Below are 27957 nucleotides of genomic sequence, written 5' to 3' on the forward strand. Positions count from 1 at the left end.
TAGAAAACGCACTTCGGCTTCCGTAGCTGTCAAATTGGACTTGGACATGTCACTTGTTTTGTTCCCCCGCCTCTTCCTGCGCATGTAAACTTGTTAAACAGACAGCTCTTGCCTGAGACTTCAAATGAAACAAGATTTTCTCTTGTGAGAGTGATCGGCTGCGGCTCTGTGTGCAGTGATGGGCAGCGTGTACTTGGTAAGTTTACTTACTGCTCCGAGCACGTGTAACACTTCTAATGAATGGCATGAGCTACTCAGTCCTCTCGCCTGCAAAGACAATGGCTTGTAGTAAAGGAGGGGACTTGAACCTGTCATTGCATTACTTATATCCCTTATTCACAGCCCTTGCATTGAGAAGGAGCAGATATTTCACCTCTGTGACAATAACTCCTTGTAGAAAATCTTTATTTCGATCTCCTTATTTAAACGGTAGTTTGCCTTAACTTTCAGCATGGGGTAGGCTGCACGGCAAGACAATTCCTCCAGCCTTTTTGTGTATGTGTTTGTGAATCATTTTACATTTTTGTATTCCACAAAGTGAAACGGAATTCTGGTGGCTGGGTGATGATTACCGTAGCAACCAGGGAGAGCAGTCTTAAATCAAAATAAACTATATGAAATAAGAACACAAATACAATGACTCCAACAGCCATACAGCTTATAGAGCCAGCATAAGAATGTAAAATCCGTACAAAATAAATAATAAGTCAATCTATAACATACAAACAAAAAAAAAGTTAATGTAAATGTGAATTTACCCCTTTAAGTAGCCTTTGCATTTAGTGGCTTTAGGCCTCACAGCAAATTCATTTTAGGGCCCCCAAATATATCCAGAGGTTGCCCTGTTTAACAAATAACTGATGAAATTGCTCACTAATTAGGGCCTCGTGGGGCCCCCTATACCTCCTGGGACCCCCTGCAGCCACAGGGTCTGCTTCCTCTGTAGTTACGCCATTCTTGCATTCCAGTTATTTAAAAAGTAAAGCATACAGACATATATTAGTCTGCTTGTGGGCCTACTAATGTTCAGACACAGTCTTGTTTCTTGGTAATGACCTTAGTTTTTATGACCAACATCAGTGATCTTATCAACAGTCCACTCAGTGTTTGTTTGCACATTATAATTCAGTCTTAATAAGAACATAGTTACATTAATAGAGCCATAACCATCAAGCTAGAAATGGATATAATTTTAAAAGGTAGATGGGGCACATAATGCCCCCCCCCCTTTAGTGCTTATCTCATAATGTGCCTATGCACATTAATAATTGTTTGATGCCAGTAGCTTGGGGGAAACGTGTAGCTCTATTTGTATCAGAAGGTGCTTTGAGATAGCAGTTCTTAGTTTAAAAAAAAAAAATCACTTATTTAATAAACATTCAGAAGTCTTGATTTGCCCAAGGTGCCAACAATTATAGAATAAGAGGCATACTGTTTTTGGTCAGATCCATTTGTTCCCATCTTATGTATATACTTCAGGGGAAACTGTGGCTTCAGGTGGTCATGTTGTTATGAAACTTATTTTCTTTGCCTTGCGCCTCTTCCCTGGTAACCAAAACTCAATTTGCCTAGGATCATAGCAACCAATCAGTAAGAAGCATTTACTGGTCACCTGTTTAAATGCAAACAGCGTATTGGTTGCTATAGGTTACTGCACCTGGGCAAACTTAGTGTCTTTTATTACTTATGGAGGTTTGAGTACAGTACTCTTCCCCTCCCCCTTGTTTTTTCATTATAAACCTTTTCTGTTAACACTTTTCTTCCTCATTTGTTTCCTCTTTACTCTGTATTTAGCGATCAAAATATATCTGTTTTCTTGTGACATAATGCCATAGTTGTCATGTGTATCATAAATTGCAATAATTTATTTTCATATTTTTTTCAAGATTCAACAGCACTTTGATATGGATTGTGAAAGACAGTACAGTTTTATATATACCAGAAATGTGGTAATACTGTTCTAGTCTGATGAGATGATCTGCAAAGACCTTTCCCCTGTGGGCAAAGTCTGATAAACAGAGGCCATGAATTTCATAATCAGTATTGTCTGTTATTCTAGAGAACAACAGACTGCTCTACAACATGTTGATGTTCCCTGATGCATTATTCATAAACGTGAAAAACTAATTTTTAATCTTATAAAATAAACTCAAGCACAAAATGACACACGTTGGAGAGAGTTTGGTAACTAGAATTTTATTCCTTGACAAAGTCAAATCCAGAAACAATAACGTTTAAAACAAAAAGACATTTTACCTGAAGTTGCTCATTTGTTAAATAGCAATGAATTTCTGTCAATGTTAGATGTTCTGAGATAGCTTAAGTGGGACATATAGGGAAAATTATAACAATAAGTAGAATCACAGTGCTATTATAAGCCCTTTTAGTAATTTACATTAGTTTTTTATTTACCGTATGTAAAGATATTCTCAGTTCTTACACTGCTAATATAATAAAATGTATCCAGAGCACCCTCTGCTGTTCATGTAGAGTTCATCATGTCGCATTGAGTACTAAACATGATCAGATGAATAGATGCATCCTGTGCCTGGGAAATTAACTTTTGCTGCTCTGCCTGGGAACAACTGAATGCAGCAATATTTTGTTCAAAGATAATGTAATTTTAACTTTTTCTCAAATATTCAATATTCAGCACAAAAGCCACAATTTTTGGAACCAGATGAGTTTTGAATAATATTAATCTGGTTCCAAAATCATGGATTTTAATAAGGTATGTAAATTACCACAGTATATCAGTCTAAAAAAAAAAAAGCAAAAATTATGTTAATGTCATAATGAGTTTTACCAAAACCAGAGATAGATACACTATTAGAGGGAAAAATATCTATAGAGGACAGTGTCTAAGGGCTTCTATCCAAGAGTTATAATGTGTTCCACTGCACAGCACTGCATCTTTTAATTTGCCTCATTCATTCCTATGTGTCTGTACCTATGTCATGGGAATTCACCAGAAACAGGAGATCACTTGAGGTAAATAATGAAGTTAATTGACATGAGCGGCATGGATTCTGTACTATCAAGAGGCAGAATACAGAACAAAGAACAAGGTGGGGGTTTTATACCCCTTCACACAACACACTGTTACAAGATATAAAAACAGTGATGTGGGAGCTGTACATAGGAACCTTGAGAACACTTGCAACAAGTTGCACCTCCCAGGCCCCACAACCATGAAACAATGAAACCATACATGATACTGATTAGACCCTACTCTTGAGATGTTACACCAGTGGTGCAGCAATGAAGATGTGATTTGTAACCACTTCACTGTGTCCTTGATGGTCGACACACAAACAAAGTTTGCTCAACATTTTGGACAGGGATTCTGTCAGTTGACCTGTTAAAGGAGAAACAAACCCTTAATAAAAAAAACCCTACATAGACCCCCCTCCCTCCTCCCCCCCAGCCTAGCCGCCCCCCACCCCAGGAAATGCCCCTAACTCTTTACTTACCCCTCTGTACAAATTCTGGCCAGCGGAGTTCATGGCAGCCATCTTCTTCTCTATTCGGTAATCTTCGGAATGAGACCGGCGAAGTGCGCATGCGCAGTTTGAGCAATTTCCTGCTTCGCGACAACTGTGCGTGCGCCGAAACTCATAAAAAACTAAGATTACCAAAGCAGCTCAAGATGGCTGCCGTGAACTCCGCTGGACAGAATCTGGACAGGGGTAAGTTAAGAGTTAGGGGCATTTCCCGGGGTGGGGGCAGGTAGACTGCTTTAAGGGAGTTTTTTTTGAAAGCTGTGATAGAGGCTGAAATATGGTGGGAATTGTACAGAAAATGGAAAAAAAACATATAACATATAATGTATACACAGCAGAAGGAGTTCAGGAGCAAGAAGAGAGAAGTCTTTGAAGATATACTTGAGGAACGTCGGCAGTCTAGTGACCTCAAATATGCTATGAAATGCTACACACCGGTGATCTATAGGAACTTGACTCCTTGTACTCCAAATGGGCTCAAGACTAGTGTCTTACAGTCCTTTGAGCTGCAATATGTCATCAGACAGGTAAGGCTCCTAAGATTAAAGCCTTTTTAAATGGCTAGAATGGAAATATGTTGCTTGCTGTTAATAGCAAAAGTGATATCAGTATAAAACTATTAAAAGAGAAAGAAAGTTCTTCTTTAAACCTACTTCTCAACTGTAAGTATGATGAAACGCTCCTAAAATGGCAAATACATTTTCAGATATGCTCTTTTTGATTTGCGGATATCAGGCTGTGAGAAACCCTAGGAATGTCAGAGAAATTTTTTTATTTTAAACTGATCACTGCTGTTTTATTTGGGACTGGGGCAAATTTAGCACAACCTCTAGACTCACGGAGCAGGAAAGGGGAAAAAAACCCTATAAAGAAAAATCTCCAGGGAACCATGAGAAGGACTGCCCTTCCCTCTGGGCATTAAGAGGTTAATGCAGTGGCTGGAAAAAAGACAGACTAGGAAAAGACTAATTTGGGCATGTAGAGGTGAAGGGCTGGCCCTGAATGATGTTAATCAGTCTACAAAAGAATAGAAGAAAACAAGTTTAATGCAAGTATTGCAAGTCTTAAAGTTGTGGTGATAACAACAATGACTTTTGAGGCCCCTACATCTCAAACAAATGCTGAAATTGCATATTAGTCAGAATTTCAGCAGGCCTTTTATATCCCTGCCTTTTTTGTTATGTCCTAGTCTAGGGCCCGTAGCATAAAAATGTCAGAAGTCACCCTCTCTTTGTTGTTCAATGGGAATTACACTAAAACACCAGCATCATTGTGTTTTAAATGCACTTTAAATGTGAGCATTTACCTAAAATAAGTCACACAAGCTAATTTCACTCAGGGCTGGACCTGTACCCTGTAAATATCTTTGCAGGGCACTCCTACACTCTGCAGCTCACTCTGCCAAGTCCTGTTTAGAATAAATCATAGTTACTCTTTCAGTACCTATTTATAAGCCAATTACATTGAGCTGATATTCATTTACTACTTTCCTATTCCTTTAATTCTGTAGAAATGTTCATTAACAATTACATTATAATTTTATTACATTAGATTTTGAGAATATCTTGCATTTCTAAGGAAAAATCTCAGCGTTTTGTACATGTAGATTTTAACTGCCATTTAGTTTTACCAATATAATAAAAAAATTGTGTAAGAGTGCATAATATTCCTACCAACACATGTAAGATTAAATTCTGCATTGTATTACAATTTTGCTATTTTTAGCAGTTCTATGTAGCTAGCTATACAATTTATGCATCTTTGTCCTTGTATACAATATGTACCAGTGGGTAATGTATTGCTGTTTTCCTCCATCTCTGAAGATATCATTAGAATCTGGGGAGTCATGTGAAGTCATTCAGGAACAGGCAGCTGAGATTCTGGATGAAATGGGTCACAATTTAAGGATGGGAGCCATCCGTTTGTTTGCCATGAGCTTAAGTAAGATCTTCAAGCGACTCTTCCAGAAAGTATGTGTCAATGAGGAAGGCATACAGAGGGTAAGTCACAACTGAGCCTGTGGTTTTGGTTTGCTTATTAGGAATGAAAGTAAGACAGCATGTCAGTTAAATGTCTTTATCTTTCAAATAGGACTTTCTGCATGTAGTGTGTTCACACTTCTCATACAGATCCACATTAGGCTATGTATAAGAAGCTATTCTATAAGAAGATATTCACCTTTATCATCACTGCATACAGGGCCGCCATCAGAAATCACAGGGCCCCATACGAAAAAATTTCCTGGGCCCCCTGGGCTGCACCCACCGCAAGCCCCACCTACAGGTCCACCCTCCCCACCCCACAGGTTCGCCCCCCCCCCCACACAGTAAAAAAACAAAAAAAATATTGGTGGCTAGGGTTCCCACATGTTAATAAAAAAATATTGCTGGTCAGGGCCCCCCATAAAAAAACATTTGTGACCAGGGCCCCCCCCCATTAAAAAATATTGGTGGCTAGGACCCCACATGAGAAAAAAAAATTGGTGGCCAGGGCCCCCACATTATGAGAAAATTGGTGGCCAGGGCCCCTTAAACGTCCATGCCTTCCCAAAGTCAGTTGCTCTCAGAAAGATGGGGGGCTCGGCTAATCAAGTAAGTGTGGCGTGGTCGGGCCCCCCTTACCCTCGGGGCCCCCTACAACTCTCCCCCCTGTTCCCCCCTGATGGCTGCCCTGACTGCATATCATTGTCTTTTTGGGGTGATAAATTCTCCAAGTGGGTAATGTAATAAATAGTCTAATGTTTGCTACATTTCTATTAACCCATAGCATCTAATATGGAGGCAGCATTTACTAGCTAGCTGTTTGAAAACACACATCTGATTTGTTGCTGAGGGTTAATAGATTTGGGGAAAAATGTAGACCTGTTATTGCATTAACCCATAAGTTTTACCATGTAAAGTAACCTATAGCCCAGGCTTCTAAAGGATACAGACTGTGAATCACTCCTGGTAGGAGCTTATTGTGGGATTTAATGTGACCACTGACTAACATCCTAATTCTTTAGCCCAATAGCAAGTAGGAATGAGGATTCATAAGTCTAGGGTGAGGATTAACAGTTAACTTTTAAAAGCAAATTATGCAGGACGGTGTTCAAAGGACTTAAAACCCTACTGATAATGCCATACTGGAGATGCCATTATGCCTGCCTTGTATATTATAGAGGATACTATAGCCCCTGAATTTTTAGATGCTCCTGAAGGTGTCCACAGCTCCTCATCTTTTCTTCTGCAGACCAGTGGGCATAATTGCTCTACTCACTCATGCTTGGTTTTGTAATATATTAAATATTAGCCTTGAATGCAAGTCTGAAATAATGATGCTAGGTAATAGATTTCTGCCTTTTGAGAACTTTGAATTTTATTATTCCTTGCCAGACATTTAGGTTCACAGAGCTATTGTAAAGGCATGCGCGTATGTGTAAGTCGACATTTTTACTTTGAACCACAAAGTATTAAAGCATGGGAAAATCTGATACCTATTTTATTACTCTTGGCGCATGTTTTTATGTTTTTCATTTGTATACTGTGGTTATGGTTATTCTATCACCAATTATAATTCTGCCTCTCATTCACCTAGTTGACTCAAGCCATTCAAGAACATCCAGTTGTGCTGCTTCCCAGTCACCGAAGCTACATTGACTTTCTGTTGATGTCTTATGTTCTGTACTCGTATGACCTAGCACTTCCGGTCATCGCTTCAGGAATGGGCAAGTATTTAGTGCTTAGCCTGTTTTAACAGAATAAAGTAAGAAGGAAACCATGTTCCTTTAATTCTTTTAGATTCGCTTGGTACTATGAATTCAGGATTGTAAAGTATTATCCAGTTTTAGACTATCTTTGGTGCTGCGAAAAGTGTAAAGTACTATTAAATCCAGCAGTGAGTACATTGGCAGTAATTTCAGTTTCAGTCTCTTATAAATCCTGTGAGCTCTGCAGTTGTCTAATATATGACAATTGTGTGATATTTGTTTCATGCCACTCCATTTTAACAACCACTGGTCTCTTTCTTTCAGTTTGCATATTATTTTCTAAACAGCACATATTCCATGTGAATGCAGTCAACCAAAGGCACACTTTGTCTACATGTACTAGATAAAAAGCTTTCATCACAGATGACATGTACAAGATGGGTGCCAGCAGTCTGCCCTGTTTGGATGATTGATTCGGTTCATTCATAGACTGCAGCAAACCAAGTGTACAAGTGCAAACCAAAAACACATACGTAATACAATGATCAATCGGCTATTTTATTTTTATTAAAGACATCTAATTCAGTGTTATTAAGACAGGGAATTGTTTGCTTTAAAATGCCATCCTGACTCTTTATTGTCACTTTAGTTTTATGTGAGAACACAAGAAGGCAGACAAAAGCAAAACAGTTGCAAATGATAGGACAAACTCTGCCAATATGAGTTTACAATCTGTGACCCTTTGCTACATTTCTACCTTATTATGCTTTTTGGTGATGAAATCAAATAGTGCTCAAAGTACACAAATATAATATTTCTGAGATTAGCTTGGTTTTGAGGCTTTGAACAGATAACATATTAACAGATATCAGAGGGCGCCTTTAAGCAAATATTTACTAACTAACAGTTTAACAAACACTTTCAAATAAATTCAAATAGCCCTTAAGATTCCAGTCATTCCATAAATGCCGGCACAAAAATTTTCTGTGCAACATGTCAGTATACCATTCTCATTCAGTATGTGCGATTCCTAAAATCTGAGCACTATTTTTCTACAATTTACTAACCGTTTATTTCTCTTTAAACCTGTCTTCAGATTGGTGGGATATTAAAAAAAAACCAAAAAAAACCCACAAAGCACTGGGGTGTCTGCGATGTTGGCCTGTTCTGGTCACTGTAAAATACAAATGATGTCCTCCGCACTGCCTTTTCAGTCTTTTTAGGAATGCATCAATCCTCGCTTGGGTAAACCGCTATCCCAACAAATGACAAAAATTAAAGAATGAGGAGAGCACTGTTCAATAGCAAAAACGCTGTGGTTGTGTTTATTAAAAGCTACTACACGACATGTTTCGGGTTATTATATACCCTTGAGAAAGGGTATATAATAACCCGAAACATGTCGTGTAGTAGCTTTTAATAAACACAACCACAGCGTTTTTGCTATTGAACAGTGCTCTCCTCATTCTTTAATCTTTAATTTCTGTTCTGGTCACTGTGTTGAGTCTCTTAGTACAGGTATGGGATTTGTTATCCGGAAACCCATTATCCAGAAAGCTCAGAATTACTGAACGGCCATCTCCCATAGACTCAATTTTAACCAAATAATTCAAATTTTTAAAAACAATTTCCCCTTTTCTCTGTTATAATAAAACAGTACCTTGTACTTGATCCAAACTAAGAATAGAATTAATCCTTAGTGAAAGCAAAATTAGCTTTTTGGGTTTAGTTAATGTTTACAAGATTTTCTAGTAGACGTAAGGTATTAAGATCACAATTACGGAACAATCTGTTATCCGGAAAGCCCCAGTTCCCAAGCATTCTGGATAACAGGTCCCATACCTGTAGTTCCTGATTGCTCATGGTGATTATTACATTTTTTGGAACCTGCGCTCCACACATTTTAGGTAGTTCATTCTCATTTCTTAAAGGCAGAATTAAGAAATGTGGTGTTAAAGGGAGGGAATTGAAATCGTCCTGTAGAGTCAACTTCTGTGGGGATTTATTTAGCAAGGCAAGGCCAGGGGCTTTATAGGTGAAGGAGTACTTGGTGTAATCCAGAGCTATGGAATCAGAAGCAATTTTGGGTATTTGGAGTCAGAGTTGCCAAAAGTGTTCAGACTCCTAATAACTTTAAATACAAGCACTGAAAATAATCAAATCAGATTTAAGAGTTTCTATGAAGGAGGATATGGCAGAAGTAATTATGTTTCTAAGAACAATACCAAAGATGTGGTTTATATTTTTGAGCTTTGGTAGGGATAAAATGACTTGTATATTAAAGGAATAGTAACACCAAAAATGGAAGTGTTTTAAAGTAATTAACATGTAATATTCTGTTATCTTGCACTGGTAACAGCTGTGTGTTTGCTTCAGAAACACTATTATAGCTTATATAAATAAGCTGCTGTGTAGCCATGGGGGAAGTTTTGTCAGTGCAGAGCAACAGTACATTATATTTTAATAACTTTGATACACTTTCAGTTTTTGGTGTTGCTGCTGTTTTAAAAACAGAGGAGGCCAGAAGTACCATAAACTGCGAAGTCTGAGTCGAATGATTTAATTACTGACTCCACATCCCTGGTGTAAACTCTGTGTGAGTATGAGTTATTTGTATATCATAGAAAGGCTGCATTATTTCAAGTATGAAGCAAAAAAAAAAAAAATATAACCTCTATTTGAACATCCCCTGGTATAAGATGATTTAAAGGGATGGTTCACCTTTCAGTTAACTTTTAGTATCTTCTAGAATGGCATGTTCTAAGCAAATTTTCTATTCATTTTCATTACTTATTTTTTTTAATTATTTGCCTTCATCTTCTGACTCTTTCCTACTTTCATATGGGGATACTAACCCCATCTAAAAAACAAATGCTCTGTAACGCTACCACTGTATTGTTATTGATAACTTTTATTACTTATCTTTCTATTCAGTCCCTCTCCTATTCATATTCCAGTCTCTTATTCAAATCACTGCATAGTTACTAGGGTAGTTTGGACCTTAGCAACAAGACTGCTGAAATTACAAACTGGAGAGCTGCTGAATAAAAAGCTAAATAATTCAAAAACCACAAATAATAAAACATGAAAGGAAATTGCAAATTGTCTCAGAACATCACTCTCTACATTATACTTAAAGTTAACTCAAAGGTGAACAACCCTTTTAATGTATGTGTCATATGGCTGAGCAGGTTTTTTTAGTAAAGTTATTTTTTTAGACTCTTTATTATTGAAATATACATGTGAATACACCAGCATTAACACACCCTGTGCCTGAAGATTAAAACAGGAAAACCCATTAGGGCTCATTGCAAATCGATGGGTTTTTTTTACCCACAAAATATCAGAATATTTTTTAGTCACAATCCCAGCTATTAGTGGCTGCAAGATGGCAATGTGCACATTGCAAATGCTTCTGGTTCAAGCATACATTGGGAATCCTGGAGGTACCGGTAAATGCACAAATTGAAAATGAAGAATACACACATACGATATCTATGGGGAAAAAAAACTTTCTTCAATTATATTATTTTCAAAGGTTCATCTTAGCTTGAGAAGCATCAGTTAAACTTCCACAATGTTGTTTTTCCACAATGTTGTGGGTTGCATGTTGGGGGTTTGTGAGCAACATGCAGCAGAGAGGGGTGGGGAATGTCAGGCCTTAAGTTTTTTTTTTTTACAAAAATTATTGTGATGAATTCTATTTTTTGTTCTCTTTTTCGTTGGCATACTGTATTTATGAATGTAACTTTATTAAAAAAAAGTAATGACTTTAATTCAAGTAAAAATCTATATTTCAAATAAAATTACATTGTTCCATTTTAATAATTTGATGGTTTAAAAAATCTGGAAAACAAAAAATAGCTTTTATGAGCGCTGAGCATACACCCCCATTTGACTTACCTAGATGTCTGCCAGGTTTTAGTGGTTGATTTCTTTTTCATCCAATCATTTTTTCTTTTTTTTTTTTTTTTATTTAAAAATCTAGAATATTCAAGTTTGGAAAATCAGAATTGGAAAAAATAATAAATAGGCCCCCTAGTAGCCTGAACAAAACTAATTGCCCATTGGTAACTGCTAATGATGCACTGTATCCACTGTTTTGGGATTCACCCGAATCCTGAGCCTTTCATTAAGGATTCTGCTCAATCCTATACTGAAAATGAACCCTAATTTGCATATGCAAAAATAACTTTTCAGTGCGCAGAAACAATCTGAATCGAATCACGAACTGAATCCTGGATTTGGTGCGTCCCTATTAACTGCTCTGGAAATTAGCCACACAGACTGCAGGTTGTCAAAAGCTGTTCTGCTTTCATGTGCCCTCTAGTGGCTTCATCTGTGTTTATAGATAGACTTGTTACAGGTTATTTTATTTTATATTGGAGTAGAATAATTGGCAGGTTTCTATCAATATCCTACAGTATATGTACATATATGTATAATGTACATGAAGCATCATAAAACTTCTCCCTCACCTTTATTTTTTTCTGCCTTTTGTTATAATGAAATCTTAATGTCGGACACAATTTTTTACATGAATGCCCTTATTTCTGTGATTAAAGTTAATGCTTCCCCTTCCATTGCTATCGGGACAAATTTCCTCTTGTGCTGTTCACAATACACTCACGGATAAAGACTTAAATCTTTTTTTTTTTGGAATCACATTATTTTTTTATTCCTTTTACTCATAATATGCTAAAGTAAAAAACGTTCTCGTTATTGAGAAAATCACAACTTAAAATACAGCATCTTAACACTAATTCCTTTCTACTAAATAAATCTCTGGTAATGAGTGGTGAATAGTGTTATCTGCTTAGTATAATGAGGTACTGTTGTATTTACCTGAAAAGACAGCAAGAGGATATGTATACCAGGTAAAAATGCCATGCATTGTGTGTGCCATGTGGTATGGAATGCATTAAAACTTTTCAGGGACCAGATTACACTGTTTCAAAGAATTGCAGCAGAACATTGTTGCAAAGGAAAAACATGTACCTAGAGGTTTTCAAAGGTGCTGACTTTAATCAGCAATCTGTTGTCTCTGAAATTACATGCCTCCCTTCTGACCAATCGGATTCCATAGAATTGTGTGACTACTCAGCAGCAAATTGCAGCCAAAGACAAAACATTTATGTGGGGGTTTTCGTTTACCCAAAGTCACCAGCCTACCTACCTGACCAATTATACTGTGCCATTCCATAGTATCCGAGAACTACTTAGGGTGCACCGTGTAAAATGACTACACATTCATCATGGTTGCCACTTTGCTTAGCAGGGCATTGTGCAAAAGACAGAACATGCACCTATGAGTGATTGAATCAGTCTTTAAGCCTTAGGGGGAGGGGGAGCTGTTTCCTGCAGCACAGGCAGAATCTCATGCAATCTATGGAGTCCGGTATATCTGTGTTTAGAAAAATAAAAAAAAATATATGGCAGGGCATATGCAATTTTTTTTTATAGAAGAAGTAAAAAAACAGTGGAATATTTTCATTTGAACATAAATATTGGCCAAATCTGAAAAAAACATTTTTATAAATTACTGTTTAATAACATGATTGATCTTTTTCTGTATGCAACAGACTTCATGGGCATGAAAATTGTAGGTGAGTTGCTGCGCATGTCTGGAGCATTTTATATGAGAAGAACGTTTCGAGGGAACCAACTGTATTGGGCAGTCTTTGCTGAATATGTAAAGACTCTGCTGCGGGTAAGTAGAGTAGGAAAGCATTGAAAGCTGTTTTATCAGGCAGCCTCTAGGTGGCGAACGCAGGTTGAACGCATTTTTCCTGCGTTCGGCGCCTGTGTGAGTACAGCCCCATGGAAAAAAGCTTAATGCGTCTATTCCTGCGCTTCCCTGCGGCTGAACGCAGAAAAACGGAACGCAGGGGAGCGCAGCTTCCTGGGACCAGTCCACTATAAACCAAAAGAAACTAGAGATGTACCTAATGCATCATTTAGTTTCCACAAATTACTGAAAACCAATATAAGTCCTAATTTACATATTGTTCATATAACTGATATATATTAAAAACCGCAAAATGTCCATAATCTGAAAAAAAGGTTTTGCTTGCAGTTATCAAGTAATTTGGATGTCACATGAGTTCTAGATTTCCGATTTCATTTGGCTGCGTATTAAGGATTCAGCTGAATCTAAATGTTGTTTATATAGGCCCAGGATTTGCCAGAATCCCTAAAAGAAACCCAACAAATATTGCCCTAGAAAGATAGTAATAACAACCCTATTTCTAAAGCTGCGCTTTTTTTTTTTTTTTGCTGTGGATTTCCTTAAAAACACTGGAGTCAAAACACCTGAAGTCAAACTAATTTCCTGCTGTGAGCAATATAGGATTAGTCTTTCATCAGATGGGCCAGGGGTCCCCAACCTTTTTTTACTCACGAGCCACATTTAAATGTAAAAAAGAGTTGGAGAGCAACAGAAACTTGAAAAAGTCCATGGAGATGTCAAATAAGAGCTGTGATTGGCTGTTTGGTAACCCTTATATGGACTGGCAGCCTACAAGAGGCTCTGTTTGTCAGTACACCTGTTTTTTATGCAACCAAAACTTGTCTCCAAGCCTGGAATTCAAAAATAATCTCCTGCTTTGAGGACACTGGGAGCAACATCCAAGGGGTTGGAGAGCAACATGTTGCTCACGAGCTACTGGTTGGGGATCACTGAGATGGGCTATACATTGAACTGATGAGGATAGACTATGCTGTATAAGCTTTGAGTACTGTCAGTACAGTGCTTATTGCCTAGATTGTAGTATCCTTACAGTTCCTTTTAGGGATGCACCGAATCCAGGATTTGGTTCACGATTCGGCCTTCAGCAGGATTCTGATTCGGCCGAATCCTTGTGCCTGGCTGAACCGAATCCGTATCCTAATTTGCATATACAAATTGTGGGCATAGCGGGATTTCTCGTGACTTTTCGTCACAAAACAAGGAAGTAAACCAATTTTTTCCACTTTCTACTTACCCGCTCCTAATTTGCATATGCAAATTAGGATTCAGATTCGGTTCGGTATTCGACTGAATCTAAAATAGTGGATTCGGTGCATCCATAGTTCTTTTGGCCAAACTATCTAAATTTGCACCATGATTCTCAGTTGCATTAGTAATAGAGGTTGCAGATACAGTGGAATATTTTTTAGACCTCCTTGCATGAATCTTGTTTATGTTAAACATCTTATTGTTTTATAAACATCAGTTTGTCTCATTCAACAAGCATTTACTTCAAATTGAAATTCAGTTTATAATATATAAACTGAATTGAAATTCAGTTTATATATTATTATATTCCACTGTATGATGATTTAATGAAGCATTAACATACTCTCTATTAGCTGTGTTTGTCTGCTTTACTCCTTAACAAGGAATCTACCTTTACAGAATGGATATGCTCCAGTGGAATTCTTTGTTGAAGGGCAGAGGAGCAGAACATGCAAGACATTAAGTCCTAAGTTTGGTACGTACTGTGTTATTTTCTAAAAGGCCAGACCTTGTTAAATAATGAACCCATCACACACTAAACAATTAATGATTCCAACTTAGGAAAAAAAGTTTAAAAGCTTTTTAGTGCTATTTATAAGCCTTATTTGTATATACTTTCTCTATACTGTTTGGGCAGGTAGGGGGTTTCCAGAGAAATTCCACCAAATCAGCAGTTTGGATTTTGCACCCCTGTATTGAGTGCACATTCAGAAATTACACTGAAGCATCATGGGTAGAGGCAAACTTTGTCATTCCATCTTGCAGTTGAATATACATTAGCTCCATCTGACATTTTTTCTAAACCATTCCTGATTTAGTATAGTTAATTGCAGGTAACTCTATATAGATTTTGCTGTACCTAATAAGGCTATTAAAATTTTTGTTAAGGCCACACATGACTTCTCTGCAACTATTCTCTGCACTATTTTGGATTCTGTCGAATACGAATCTGAATCCTAATTTGCATATGCAAATTAGGGGTGGGAAGGGAAAAACATTTTTTACTTCCTTGTTTAATGACAAAAAGTCAGGAGATATTCCTCTCCACCCCTAATTTGCGTATGCAAATTAGGATTCGGTTCGGCCAGACAGAAGGATTCGGCCAAATCCGAATCCTGCTGAAAAAGGCCGAATCCTAGATTTGGTGCATCCCTAAATTTTTTACCCATGTTTCACTCAGGAATTCATTTGCCATTCTAGCTTGCTCACTCATTTTTGTTCTGATTTGAGATGATAATGAATATTTCCCCTTTAAGTAAAAAATGCTGGAGTAGGTCACAAATCATTAAGTGATGGCACAGTTTCTTTTAAATATGCTTATTAATATGCTTTCTTACCATTTATTTGCATTAGGTCTGTTAAATGTTGCCATGGAGCCGTTTTTCAAAGGTGAAGTGTTTGACACATACATTGTACCAATCAGTATTAATTATGAAAGGGTGCTGGAAGAATCTCTTTATGCATTTGAACTTCTTGGCGTGCCAAAACCCAAAGAGTCTACATCAGTAAGGTGTTCTTTTCTTTGAACATTGTCTCTCTCTTTTAAAAATGCAACAGGCACAAAGCCCTTATGTTTTCTTTATATCTTCTTGCAGGGATTGATAAAAGCAAGAAGAATTCTAAATGAAAACTTTGGAAACATCCACATTTACTTTGGACAGCCTTTATCATTACGATCGTTGTCTTCTGGGATAATAAACCGTGCCCAATTTAATTTAAAGCCCAGGTAACTATTTACCATGATTTATGCATCTGTGTACTAAGCTTCAAAACCAATTATTAGGGATGCACCGAATCCACTTTTTTGGATTCGGCCGAACCCCAGAATCCTTAAAGAAGGATTCAGCCGAATACCGAACCGAATCCAAATCCTAATTTGCATATGCTAATTAGGGGCTGGAAGGGGAAAACATTTCTTACTTCCTTGTTTTGTGACAAAAAGTTATGTGATTTCCCTCTCCGCTCATAATTTGCATACTCAAATTAGGATTCGGATTTGATTCGGCCGAATCCCTAACCGAATCCTGGATTCGGCGCATCCCTACTAATTATTTAGTTGATTAAAGTACAGCGTAATGTGATTTTCCAGAGTTAGTCTCGAAGCAGCAATCACAACCACTGACTTGTACTGAATTCTTATGCAATCTATAAAAAAAACTGAAAGAAAAAAATAAGACAGCTACAGCACAGTGTCTATAGGAACGAGCAATGCCATATATTCATTGGCTGCTAACTTGTAGGACGTGTATAGTAATTTGAGTTGAGCATGTCCATTAGCCAACAGCCAAAGCAAATTCCAGTGGGTTAAAAGAGCAGAAGTGAATATGTTGATGCTGCAGCCTTACTATTAAACTTTGCTCAACTGGAGTGGGTATTTAAAGGGATCCTGTCATCAGAAAACATGTTTTTTTCAAAACACATATTGCTGCTCCAGCAGAATTCTGCACTGAAATCCATTTCTCAAAAGAGCAAACAGATTTTTTTATATTCAATTTTGAAATCTGATATGGGGCTAGACATTTTGTCAATTTCCCAGCTGCCCCTGGCCATGTGACTTGTGCCTGCACTTTAGGAGAGAAATGCTTTCTGGCAGGCTGCTGTTTTGTAACTGAATGTGTATCAGTGAGACATGGGTTTTTACTATTGAGTGTTGTTCTTAGATCTACCAGGCAGCTGTTATCTTGTGTTAGGGAGCTACTATCTGGTTACCTTTCCATTGTTCTGTTGTTTGGCTGCTGGGGGGGGGGAATGGGAGGGGGGTGATATCACTCCAACTTGCAGTACAGCAGTAAAGAGTGATTGAAGTTTATCAGAGCACAAGTCACATGACTTTGGGCAGCTGGGAAATTGACAAAATGTCTAGCCCCATGTTAGATTTCAAAATTGAATATAAAAAAAATCTGTTTGCTCTTTTGAGAAATGGATTTCAGTGCAGAATTCTGCTGGAGCAACACTATTAACTGATTCATTTTGAAAATTTTTTTTTTCCCATAACAGTATCCCTTTAAAGATTTCAAAGAGGCTGTTCACTGATAACATATTTTGTGGGGGTTTACATGTCCTTTAAAGGTTCTCTGCAAGTACAAAACATAAATTGGGTGGGCAAATAATTATATGCTTACCTGTGTTTCAGACACCTTCCCCAGCGACCACCTGAAGATGTGCAATCATTTGTCCGTGATGTGGCTTATAAAGTAGAACTTAACCAAATTGCAAACATGGTTCTTGGCCCTGGAGTTTTGATAGCAACCATTTTGCTGCAGAATTTACCAGAGATGGATTTTAATGTCTTAGTTGAAAAGACTCTTTGGCTGAAAGATTTAATAGAGACCTTTGGAGGGTTCCTGGAATGGCCTGGTATGAATAACATTTTTATATTTCAATATTTATCTTTGTGCTATGCTTGGTAATTTTTTTTGCAGATTGAACCACTCAAAGCATCCATTGTGGTGAGAATTGAAATAATGTAAACCTTTTTTATTACTATTTATTCTTAAGCTGTTTTTCAGGAAAACAACTTGTGGAAGAAATGGCTGTATTTTCTTCTGTTTTAGCACGTGATCAATATTGGTTGCTGCTGTCCTGTTGGGGAGAACCCTGGCTATTAAAATTGTCATTTTTGCTGTTTAATAGGGAAACATGCTGTTTATATCAGACTCTTCTGGTAAATGGGATTACTCTGGAATGTGTTAATTCAGTGTCCCAAACTGGTTTTTTTTTTTTTTTTTCAGCCAACATGGGCATATCAAATATAAAACCCCTACCCCATAACAATCTAAGAATTTTGCAAAAAAGGGGATGGGGGTTTTTTCCAAAATTCTTAAGCTCAAGATACATTTTTCTAAGTTGCCTTGTGCTTAAAATGGTTCCTCCTGCCCACTGACAATAATACATTAGTTTACAGTATATTAGGTTTTCTGGGGGAACAAGGGGGGACATGCTTTATTAAACGCATCTATAGCAGCTGTCTTCTCTGGTTCTTTATCATATTCCAAATGGAGGGAACTCAACTGTTGTCACTGGGGAACAGCTATACTCCATGGATATGGCTCAGAAGTCTCTTTAGTGGTGTCAACTGGAAATATATCCTCTAAGTGCCTTTTCAAATGTGCATTATGATATACAATAATTCCCCTTCCAAGCAGAAACAGAAACTTTTCAGCTAACTACACTGCTTTACACTGTTATTTATGGTTTATTTAATGACTTAGGATGTGATTGTCACTGATGCAGTGAATAGGCCCTGCTACTCATTTTATAGAAGTAAGGTATATTTTCCCATACAAAAGTTGCTTTTTTTTAATCAGCGTGGAAACAAAGATGGATACTAATAGAAATAAAATACCATTCTGCATTCAGAAAAGTGGCATTTCTTAAATTCATGATTGTTTCTTCTTGATGCGTCTTCCAGATAATCTGTCTGCCAGCAGAGTGGTTCGGTCCGGCATTGATCTTCATTCAAACATTTTCAGTCTTGTTGATGGCCATGTGACTTTGCTTGAGCACAAGCACAAAGGTTTACTGACAGAAGAGATAGTCTTTAAACAAGCAGTGTCTTTACTCATGTGTGCCTTCTATAGGAACCAAATGATTAATGTGTGTGTCCGCCCTGCACTGGTGATTCTAGCTTGTGAAATGGTGCAGAGTTCCACAAGAGGTAATATTAATTTATTTTACTACAGCAATAGTCTTAACTGTAGCAACTGAAAACATGTAATTACTAGCTTATGAGTTGTATCATTTTGGCTTCTAATCTAGGAGTTTTTGTAGAAAAAGTCCCTATCTTGTACTTTAAGCCTAATGTTTCAAGTTTGCCTTTACTAAATAGCTACACCTTAAAGGGTACTTTATCTCTCAAACTAAAAAAATATATTTTATTTATTTTCAGAAGAAATTTTCCAATCCTTTAGCTTCTTAAGGCGTGTTTTTTCAAAGGAGTTCATCTTCTTTCCTGGCTCTGAAGACAAGGTAAAGAAGTATAGTCTTTATAGTCTTACCCACTGCAAGTTTTGTGTGACCCATGCTTTAAACTTATTCTCTGTCTGATGTGCATGTCAATGACAAGAAAGTGATAATTCAATATATATCTCTACATTTAAATGGAGCATATATGTTAGGTGTAGAACTCAACATGAGCAGTTTTATAGTTCTCCCAGTCTGGTCCGGACTGAGAATTAAAATAGGCCCTGGCATTTAAGGCACACAGAGGCCCAAACAGCCCCCACCAGCCCACTAAATACTGACTTTCAATGGGACCTTATAGCAGCCCCTCTGGCATTTGCCAGAACCCAGAGATTGCCACTCCGGGCCTGCTCCCAGTTAATAACTAGGAAAACACCTAATTAATTGCTTTGCATTTGATTGGTTGAATACCAAATCAAAAGCACCCTGGGACATATGAGGGTGAAAAACAAAACTTCAATACCTGTATTAGAAAACATTCTCAAATGAAAAATAGAAAGTAATTGAAAAAAAGTCTTTATTTCTGGTAAACTATCTGAAAACAATTGAACTGAAAAAAGTGTGAACAATCCCTTTAAGGGTAATGTTAATCTTACTGTATTTTTTTTAAATTTTATATAATAGGATTTTGAAGAAGGTTGCTTTATATTGACTAAATGTGACATCATTCACGCAACGCCAAATGAAATCATGTTAACCGACAAAGGAACTATTGCTGCTTTGTTTCTAGCAAAAATGTTCCAGCCGTTTTTGGAAGGTTATAAGGTAGGCTTAATGTATTCCGATTTCTTTGTAAATACTTAAGATACACTCCATGATGAATTAACACCTAAATCTAGGCTGCAACTAGAATGTTTTTTTTCTTTTCAGTTAGCCTGCACATATCTTTTAGGAGAAGTTACTAATGCTTTCACAGAAAAGCAATACATATCTGGAGTGAGGAGTTTTATTTCTCATCAAATTGTGTCAGGTAAGTACTTTATTTCTGCTATCTCCTGCTCTGTAGTTGGAACATGTAATTCATAGTGTGAAATAGATTTATTTTTATGTAGTTTAATACCAATGCTGTAGATTTAGTCCCATACCTTGTCTTACATGTTGTGACAACACATATATATATATAGTGCAGTCACAAGTAATGAAGGTCTTTATTTTTTAAAATGGTCCATACTACCAAATAGACGAATCATGAATATAGGTGTGGCCATTACATTTTTTTTCTGTTTGCAACAATAAGGCTAACATTCACAATGTTGGAACAAGGTCCAAAGCACCATGTTTTTCACACTTTGCACCTAGCTCCTCTTGTGAAAGTATGTACACACACCTCTTTACGTTTACAATATGGAGTGCAAAAACCACAACACCACTTTCTTATGCACTATGAAACTCAAGGTCAAAGGAGACACTGTGACTTGACTAATACATGTACAACTGCTCTGTGTATGGGTCCAGCGCTCCAGCATTTGAACCAGTACCAGTTTTAAATGAGCCCTTAGAGTTCACTTATGGTTGCATTTAGAACTTCTACAGCTTTAGAAATTCACGTTTTTTTAACTAGCACTGATGAGGTCAGACCTCAATACGGTGGTTAAAGTTCCAGCACTCTAATACTTCCTCTTTCCATGGTTTTCTTACTGTATATTGGTTCCAGTTAATACCAGCTTTTCAAGACCTGCATGGGCCAATGTTAATTTACAATAGTTTGCTTATATTCTGTTTTCTAGGAACCAGCACATGCTATGAAGCTTTATCTTCTGATATGCAAAAAAATATACTGTCCTCTTTTGTACAGCTTGAAGTTTTATGTAATATGAAATCGTGAGTATGTACAAATCTATATTGTCAAGGAAGCTAATGATGATTTACACCTAAAACCTAGTATGAGTTTGTTGTGGAGACTTGAGTGGAAGCTAATAATGGTTGTAAATGACACTGAATGCTTATGGTGCTATATAAATACAATACAACCAATTAAGACTTGCAGTGACAAATGCATTTATGATTTGAATGTTCTCATCTGTTCTCATTTGCAGAGTCAGTGAAGCAAATTTCTGTGTAGAGAGGAGAACTCTGAAGGAAACAGCACAAAAACTTGGTAAGTTGGGAGATGACATGACTTGTAGTAAGTAAGAATGGCTTTTGGATTGGGTACAGCTCAACTACCCGGACCCGACTACACAGCTCATAGTATAAATGAGAATGTTCACTCAACATTCGTAGCAGTTTACCCCAGTGTTTGTGTATAGCACAATACTCAATATTTACTTTGTTTGTTCTCCCTGTTCTAATTTCTATCTTTCCATTTCATTCCTAAAAAAGGGTCTTTTCTCAAGTGATCATTAAAATATATGGGATCTCTTATAATGAAACCCAGTATCCAGAAAGTTGCAACTACTGGGAAGGCCATATCCCATAAAGTCACTTTTAAGCAAATAATCAATTCTTTTTTTCTCTATAATAATAAGCCGTGTCTTATACTTGATCTTGACTAAGCTGCATGAATCTGTATTGGTAGCAAACAATCCTATTGATTTTATATAATGCTCAAATGACTTTTAGTAGACCCAGGGAGGAATCTAATTAAAAGTCGCAATCGTTATTTAAAATGGCACCTTTGCGAATGTTTAGCACTGCTCGCAATGTAAAATCAGTCACTGGAGCATTTTCGCTAAGCAAAGGTTTACCGTTAACACCTGCTCTTAAATATTTTTTCGCAAGAAAAGGTTTTGCGATTGTGAAATTTTATTACATCCTTTGCGAATGTTCTCTTACTTTGCGATGAAGTCGTTGAGGTCTTTAATCAGTCAAAAAGAACGCAAACATGGTCGATAACGTTCGCAAGCGTCTTTGCGCAGGTTGTTTGCGCTAGCGAAACATATTACATTCCCCCCTAACTTATGGTGATCCAATTTATGGAAAGATCCCTTATCCAGAAAACACTATGTCTCAAGCATATATTGTACAATATGGGGTGGAACAGGTTATATTTGTGCATCAGTTCCTTAATGGATTTCTCACCTGTTACTTAGTTGTTAGCCCTTTCAAAATTGTGATTATAGGCAAAGAGACATGCTATTTAAGGATATGTAAATACAGAAAACAGATTAATGTAATCAATGCTCAGCATTCATCTTTACAAGTTGCCTCATGAGGAAACTTCGGGCGACTTCGGAAATCGAAGCACCGCGAGTGCATTAGCGCAGGTGAATCTTCATTCAAGCAGGTGGAAGGCAGATGGAAGGCAGCCCCAACCCTTAAACTCTGAGGAAAGAAATATATGATGTTGCTCTGCTTGCACAACTACATTAGAAAAATTGTTTCTCTAGTCCGTTGTAATCAGAGAAATGTCACAACACTTAACATTTGTGATATTAAGAATACCTTCTTTTCCCTTTTCCAGGAGTGCAAATATTTACAGAGAAGTTTCCATCAGCACGGCTTTGAGCATTATCAGACGGTTATGGCCAACAATGTGTTACTAGTTGCTAAATACTGTGTCTGTTGTTGCCGAGAAACCTTAGAAATCTCAAAGGAAGATGAACAAACCAATTAATTCAATTACAAAAATACTGTTTATTGTACTCTATGTAAAATAACTGAAGTGTTATAACAGAAGATCAAACATTAATACAAGGTTTACTGGGGTTATGCTATATATATACTATAGCCCATTTGCTGCCAATGGAAAATGGAGAGTTTTTGCCTAAAAGGGATTTGCTGCTGAAGTGAAGAACAAGGAGCTCTAAAAACCAACTAATACACAAGGTACTGAGATGTAGTAAATTCCATTTAGTGGTAGACTGGATATGGAGGTTTACTGATCACTTAACAAGTGCTGCAAAAATACTAACAAACTCCTGCTGGAATTAATATTTAGGGCATCATTTTTTTTTTTAAACATTTCTATTAAAGTTCACAAGCCGTGTTTCCTCTTATGCCAAAACGCTAAATTCTGGCATTTATAGTTTAGGTTTTAATTACAGTATAGGGACAGGTAACATTATGAATTCTAAAAGACATTATAAACCAAAAATGATCCACGATCCAATATAAAAGCATTGGTCTTTCATTGGAGGTGAAGTCATCCTGTTTTCTTTTTCGTTGGTTGCAACTAATTACATTTTGTTAATTCAATTATTGTATAATTATCATTTAGAAGGCATCTTGGCTTATCCAGGTTGACCAGTGTCCAATCTCTAGATCTGTCACTATCTCAATTTTGGGACCATGCAGCTGACCACTTAGTTAAACTGAGTTTTGGAGTGGCAGTATTTTCTGGTTACTGGAATGTACCCTACTGTAGAATTCAGCTTTAATAAGCTCTGTTGTATGGATCAGACCAATGTCAATTGCACTGAGCACTCACATGGCACCTTCACTGAAGTCCAGCCACTCCTACTGTATATAAAGTGGCTGATAACCAGTGTAAGGATGATAGACCTATTTTTCTGTTCTCTACACAAACAGATCAGCTCTGGGGCTCCCATTAATTTCAGCAAGCTTCACATGGCCTGGAATTTTTTATGTGTTTCCCTGATTAAGATAATAAAAGTTTTTTTTCCACAACTAAGGCATATTGAAAGTTATACATGTGTTAATTGCAATACTGGTAATTGCCTCTTGAGATTTCTGTAAATAGATGTCTCTGTTATTGCTCTGTAGTAAAGGTGCCCAAATTAATGTTCAGTTCGATAAAAACAACATGCACTTTTGAGAAGGGATCCAAAATAGCAAATATAAAATTATTAGTAGAAATGTTACTGTTAATCCTGACCTGCTGTAGCTTTACTAGATTTTTATCAGTTGATAAAGCTTTGTGTGACCTTTTTGTGCAGTCCCTTATTTCTAGTAGTAATTCTCATTTATTTAACCTGTCTAGCCTTACTTGCTCAGTTGGGCCTTTAATGCTGTCCTGTGTGTTGCTTTACTTCAGTGTTCTACATGCATTGTTCCCCAACTCTGAGGTTGCCCTCCTTCTTGGGGGAGAGGGGCAGTGATATTTGGTGTGCATTTACTTACTGTTTTGAATACTCATATTATGGGTTGAGGGGTGGGGGAACTTAATAATATTTAGTATTATTATCCCCAAGAATGCTAATTCGTGCCAGATTATCCCACCCCATCGTACCTTATAGCTATCAAGGAAGATACATAGAGGCAGCCATATAGTTTTTTTAATTTGTGTCAGACATAAGCATAACAATTTCAATATTTTGCTTTGTGCTTGAAAAGCACAGACAAACTTTTGGGTGCTTCTTGGCTGTTAAAGCTTCCGATGAACCATATCCTTACACTTACTGAAGGGTACTGGGGGGCACACCAGCAACTTCTCTAGCCATGTTTATGTTTTTGAAATATGTAATTCCCTATAGCAAACCTACAAAGTAACCAATCACTTTTGTATGCTTCAAGGGGTCAATGGTTAGTAAGTTATTTTTTATAGTCAATTGCAAATTGCTCAGAATATCACTCTCTATATCATACTCAACGTTAATTCAAATGTGGACAACAAAAAAGGTTTGGGATGTATGTTGTTTTAAATCTAATCTGTTGTATGTTCCCATTTTAGGTATGCATTAGTATTAACTTAAACTTCTAATTGGTTATAAACCATGTACATGCGAAAGTTCATCCAGTCTCAGAAGCAAAATACCTAGTTGTTGTGGGGATGTGTATAGAAGTGAAGTCTCAAAAGGATGTGACAGAAAAAAGCATATATGGTGGTAACGTTGAACAATAACTCCAAAAGCATGCTTAAAGGACATGTAAAGCCTACATTCTCCTACCATGTTTATAAGGTGGGCATATCTCCCCCACCCAAACTGCATCATCTATACTGCATATATCCCCTCTGTTAGCCCACACTATCAGATTTCCCTAAAACAAAAATGTTAAGTTAATGAAGGTTTCCTTCTTAATAGTCCAAATTCTAGTAACACAACTAATGATGCATGGTTCACACATGAGGAAATTCAAAAGAGACTAGAACATGTTAAGATAAACAAAGGTCCGGATCCAGATGGTATTCATCCCAGGGTACTAAGCGAGCTTAGCCCTGTGATTGCCAAACCATCTCTTCCTAATATTAAGCATTTGTTATGATCTGGCATGGTGCAGAGAGACTGGCGAATTGCCAGAATGTGGTGCCGCTATTCAAAAAGGGATCCCGTTCTCAGCCTCAAAACTATAGGCCAGTTAGTCTGACGTCAGTGGTAGGAAAGCTTTTCGAAGGGTTAATAAATACAGCAGGGTACTGGTTAACCTCTATATACGCGGCCCTGGCGGACCGGATGAAAGTATGGGTCACTATATGTCCTATATAGATAATTGGGCCAGAATGTGGCAACACACGCTTATATCACTAAGCTATTTGTGCGTTAATATATGGCCACATATATTTAGCCATATAACGGCGCAAGTGGGGTTAATGCGGGCAATTATTAGAGACCTCAAACTTCAATGCCTTGTTTGGTCCCGCTCCCCTCTCCTTTGAGTTAGATCAAGAGCGCCGTATATATGAGAGCAGCCGACTGATGCGACACTGTTGCCAGTGCCGTAAGGAGGATCAATCAGACGGTGCTGTTCACGCTGCCCCTGTTCCTTCCACACCTCCCCTCCTTAGCGTTGATCAGAGGAACTTGAAACAGTGTATCCGACTAGCGGAATACATTAGGCTGAATTCTAAAGGACGCGGTTTCCCAAGCCTCCCTTCCACCCTTCCGCCCTTCCGCCCTTTCACCAGTACCCATTCATTTCCGTTTAACCTAACGATTTTAAAATAAATTAAGAAGCGCCTGACGCGCGTTTCGCTCGCCGACCTGCGAGCTTTATCAAAGGCAATTTTTGGCGCTCAGAAAGGTGCAGGTTTAAATAGGGAGGTAGACGCCTCTCAAGATTTGAACTGTCCAATCATGGAGTTAAGGGCGGAGCAATGTTTCATGCAGTGTAACAGCCCTATGCTCATCCAGAACAGCATGCTGAGTAAGCAAAATTTTTGCAACAAAGTAAGAAACAAAATTCTAATAACAACAAAGTATCAAACTGAGGAATTTCACTATTAGATCTGCCATGTTTGAAATATATTGTTGTATTGTGTAGAGTGACCTATTAAATAACATAAACCCATAAATTTATTAAATAATATGGAATTGAGGATATAATAGTCACAAATTAAATAAAGATATTCATGATGATGCTCTCATTAAGACCATGCGGACTTAAGGTATTCATTAGGAAAATTAATTCACTTTCTTTGGAGAGGAGTGATGTTTCCAAGTCACCACCCCTGATCCCCAAATTAATATTAAATAGACCAGCGGCATGCAGTCCTTTACTTTACTTTACTCCTTTAGCTATTGTGATTTTCCATAAAATGCCTACTCACTGGAGGGAGTTTTTTATTCACTTTTACCCAGTCTGGAGCATTATCTATACTTGATACATGCTCAAGGATTCTCTTCTTGAAGGCACGATTGGTCTTTCCAATGTACATTTTGTTGCATGGGCAAGTTAACATGTATATTACGTTGGTCGTGTTGCAGGAAAATAATGTGTGACCTTATGTGATTTGCCAAATCTGTCCACGACTGACGATTTATTGCGTATATACTTACATGCTTTGCAATTCCCACATGGAAATGAGCCTGATCTTATGGGTTTAGTCTTCTGTCTTGAAAAATGACTTTTCACTAAGCGATCTCGTAAGTTAGGAGCTCTGCGGCTACATAATTGTGGGCGAGAGCCTATCAATGTGGCTAAAATAGGATCAGTAAGTAATATATGCCAATGTTTCCTCAAAACAGAATTAATGTGTGGCCACTGTCTGCAATATGTACTGATAAATCTTGTCGGTTGTTCCGACCTATTGCCAGTGTCCTTTGTTTTGTTCAATAGATTATTTCTTTGTGTCTTAATCGCCCTATGATAGGCTTTCTGAATGATCGTGTGGGAATAACCCCTTGCCTTGAGTCTCTCTGTAAGTTCATTTGCTCGAAGTTTAAAGGTGGCCAAGTCTGAACAGTTCCGGCGTAATCTGAGAAATTCACCAACCGGAATTCCCCTTTTCGTTGAAATAGGGTGATGACTCTGAAAATGAAGTATAGAGTTGGTAGCGGTAGATTTTCTGTATAGATCTGTGGATATTGTACCATCACTATTCAGAAATAATGTGACATCTAGAAAATCCAGTTTATGATCACTGATTATGTGTGTTAATCTAATGTTGAGATCATTATTATTCAATTCCAGCAGGAATTCATCTAGACATTCTCGGCTACCGGTCCATAGAAAAACCAGGTCATCAATGTAGCGAAACCAGGTAGCTATATGTTTGGTAAATTTGGACAACAAATCACCAAACACCCAAGAGGCTTCCCACCAACCCATGAATAGGTTAGCGTAGGTGGGCGCAAATGCAGCTCCCATAGCCACCCCTCTCATCTGCAAATAGAACTTATCATTAAATACAAAAAAATTATGATTTAGACAGAACTGGGTTAATTCAGTAATAAAATCAATATACTGGCCATCCCAGTTACTTTCCGTCTCCATGAAGAATCGAACGGCCTGTAAGCCATGTTTGTGAGAAATTGACGAATACAAAGATTCTACATCGCAGCCAACCAAAAAGGTTCCTTCCTCAGTTTTAATATCTTGCAATTTTGAAAGCAAATCCCCTGTATCCCGAATGTATGACGGGAGATTAGTTACAAAGTTCCTCAATTTAGTATCTATGTATTGGCTAGCTCTTTCACATAAGTCGCATCAGTCGGCTGCTCTCATATATACGGCGCTCTTGATCTAAC

General features: G+C 37.5%; 1 protein-coding gene across 1 annotated transcript; it reads left to right on the forward strand.

Annotated features, from left to right (window-relative positions):
* Positions 1-87: 87 nt before the first annotated feature.
* MGC84007 (protein) lies at positions 88-23981 on the forward strand. Its single transcript, NM_001092675.1, is given in 16 exon segments — positions 88-196; positions 3839-4030; positions 5327-5503; positions 7080-7209; positions 12774-12901; positions 14588-14663; positions 15542-15693; positions 15784-15914; positions 17322-17545; positions 18600-18845; positions 19077-19156; positions 19775-19915; positions 20021-20120; positions 20878-20971; positions 21187-21248; positions 22554-23981. Coding segments are annotated over 16 exon segments (1995 nt in total). The 5' UTR covers positions 88-178; the 3' UTR covers positions 22598-23981.
* The last annotated feature ends 3976 nt before the right edge of the window (positions 23982-27957 follow it).

The sequence above is a fragment of the Xenopus laevis genome, chromosome 5L, assembly GCF_017654675.1.
Source record: "Xenopus laevis strain J_2021 chromosome 5L, Xenopus_laevis_v10.1, whole genome shotgun sequence".
Lineage (NCBI taxonomy): Eukaryota > Metazoa > Chordata > Amphibia > Anura > Pipidae > Xenopus > Xenopus laevis.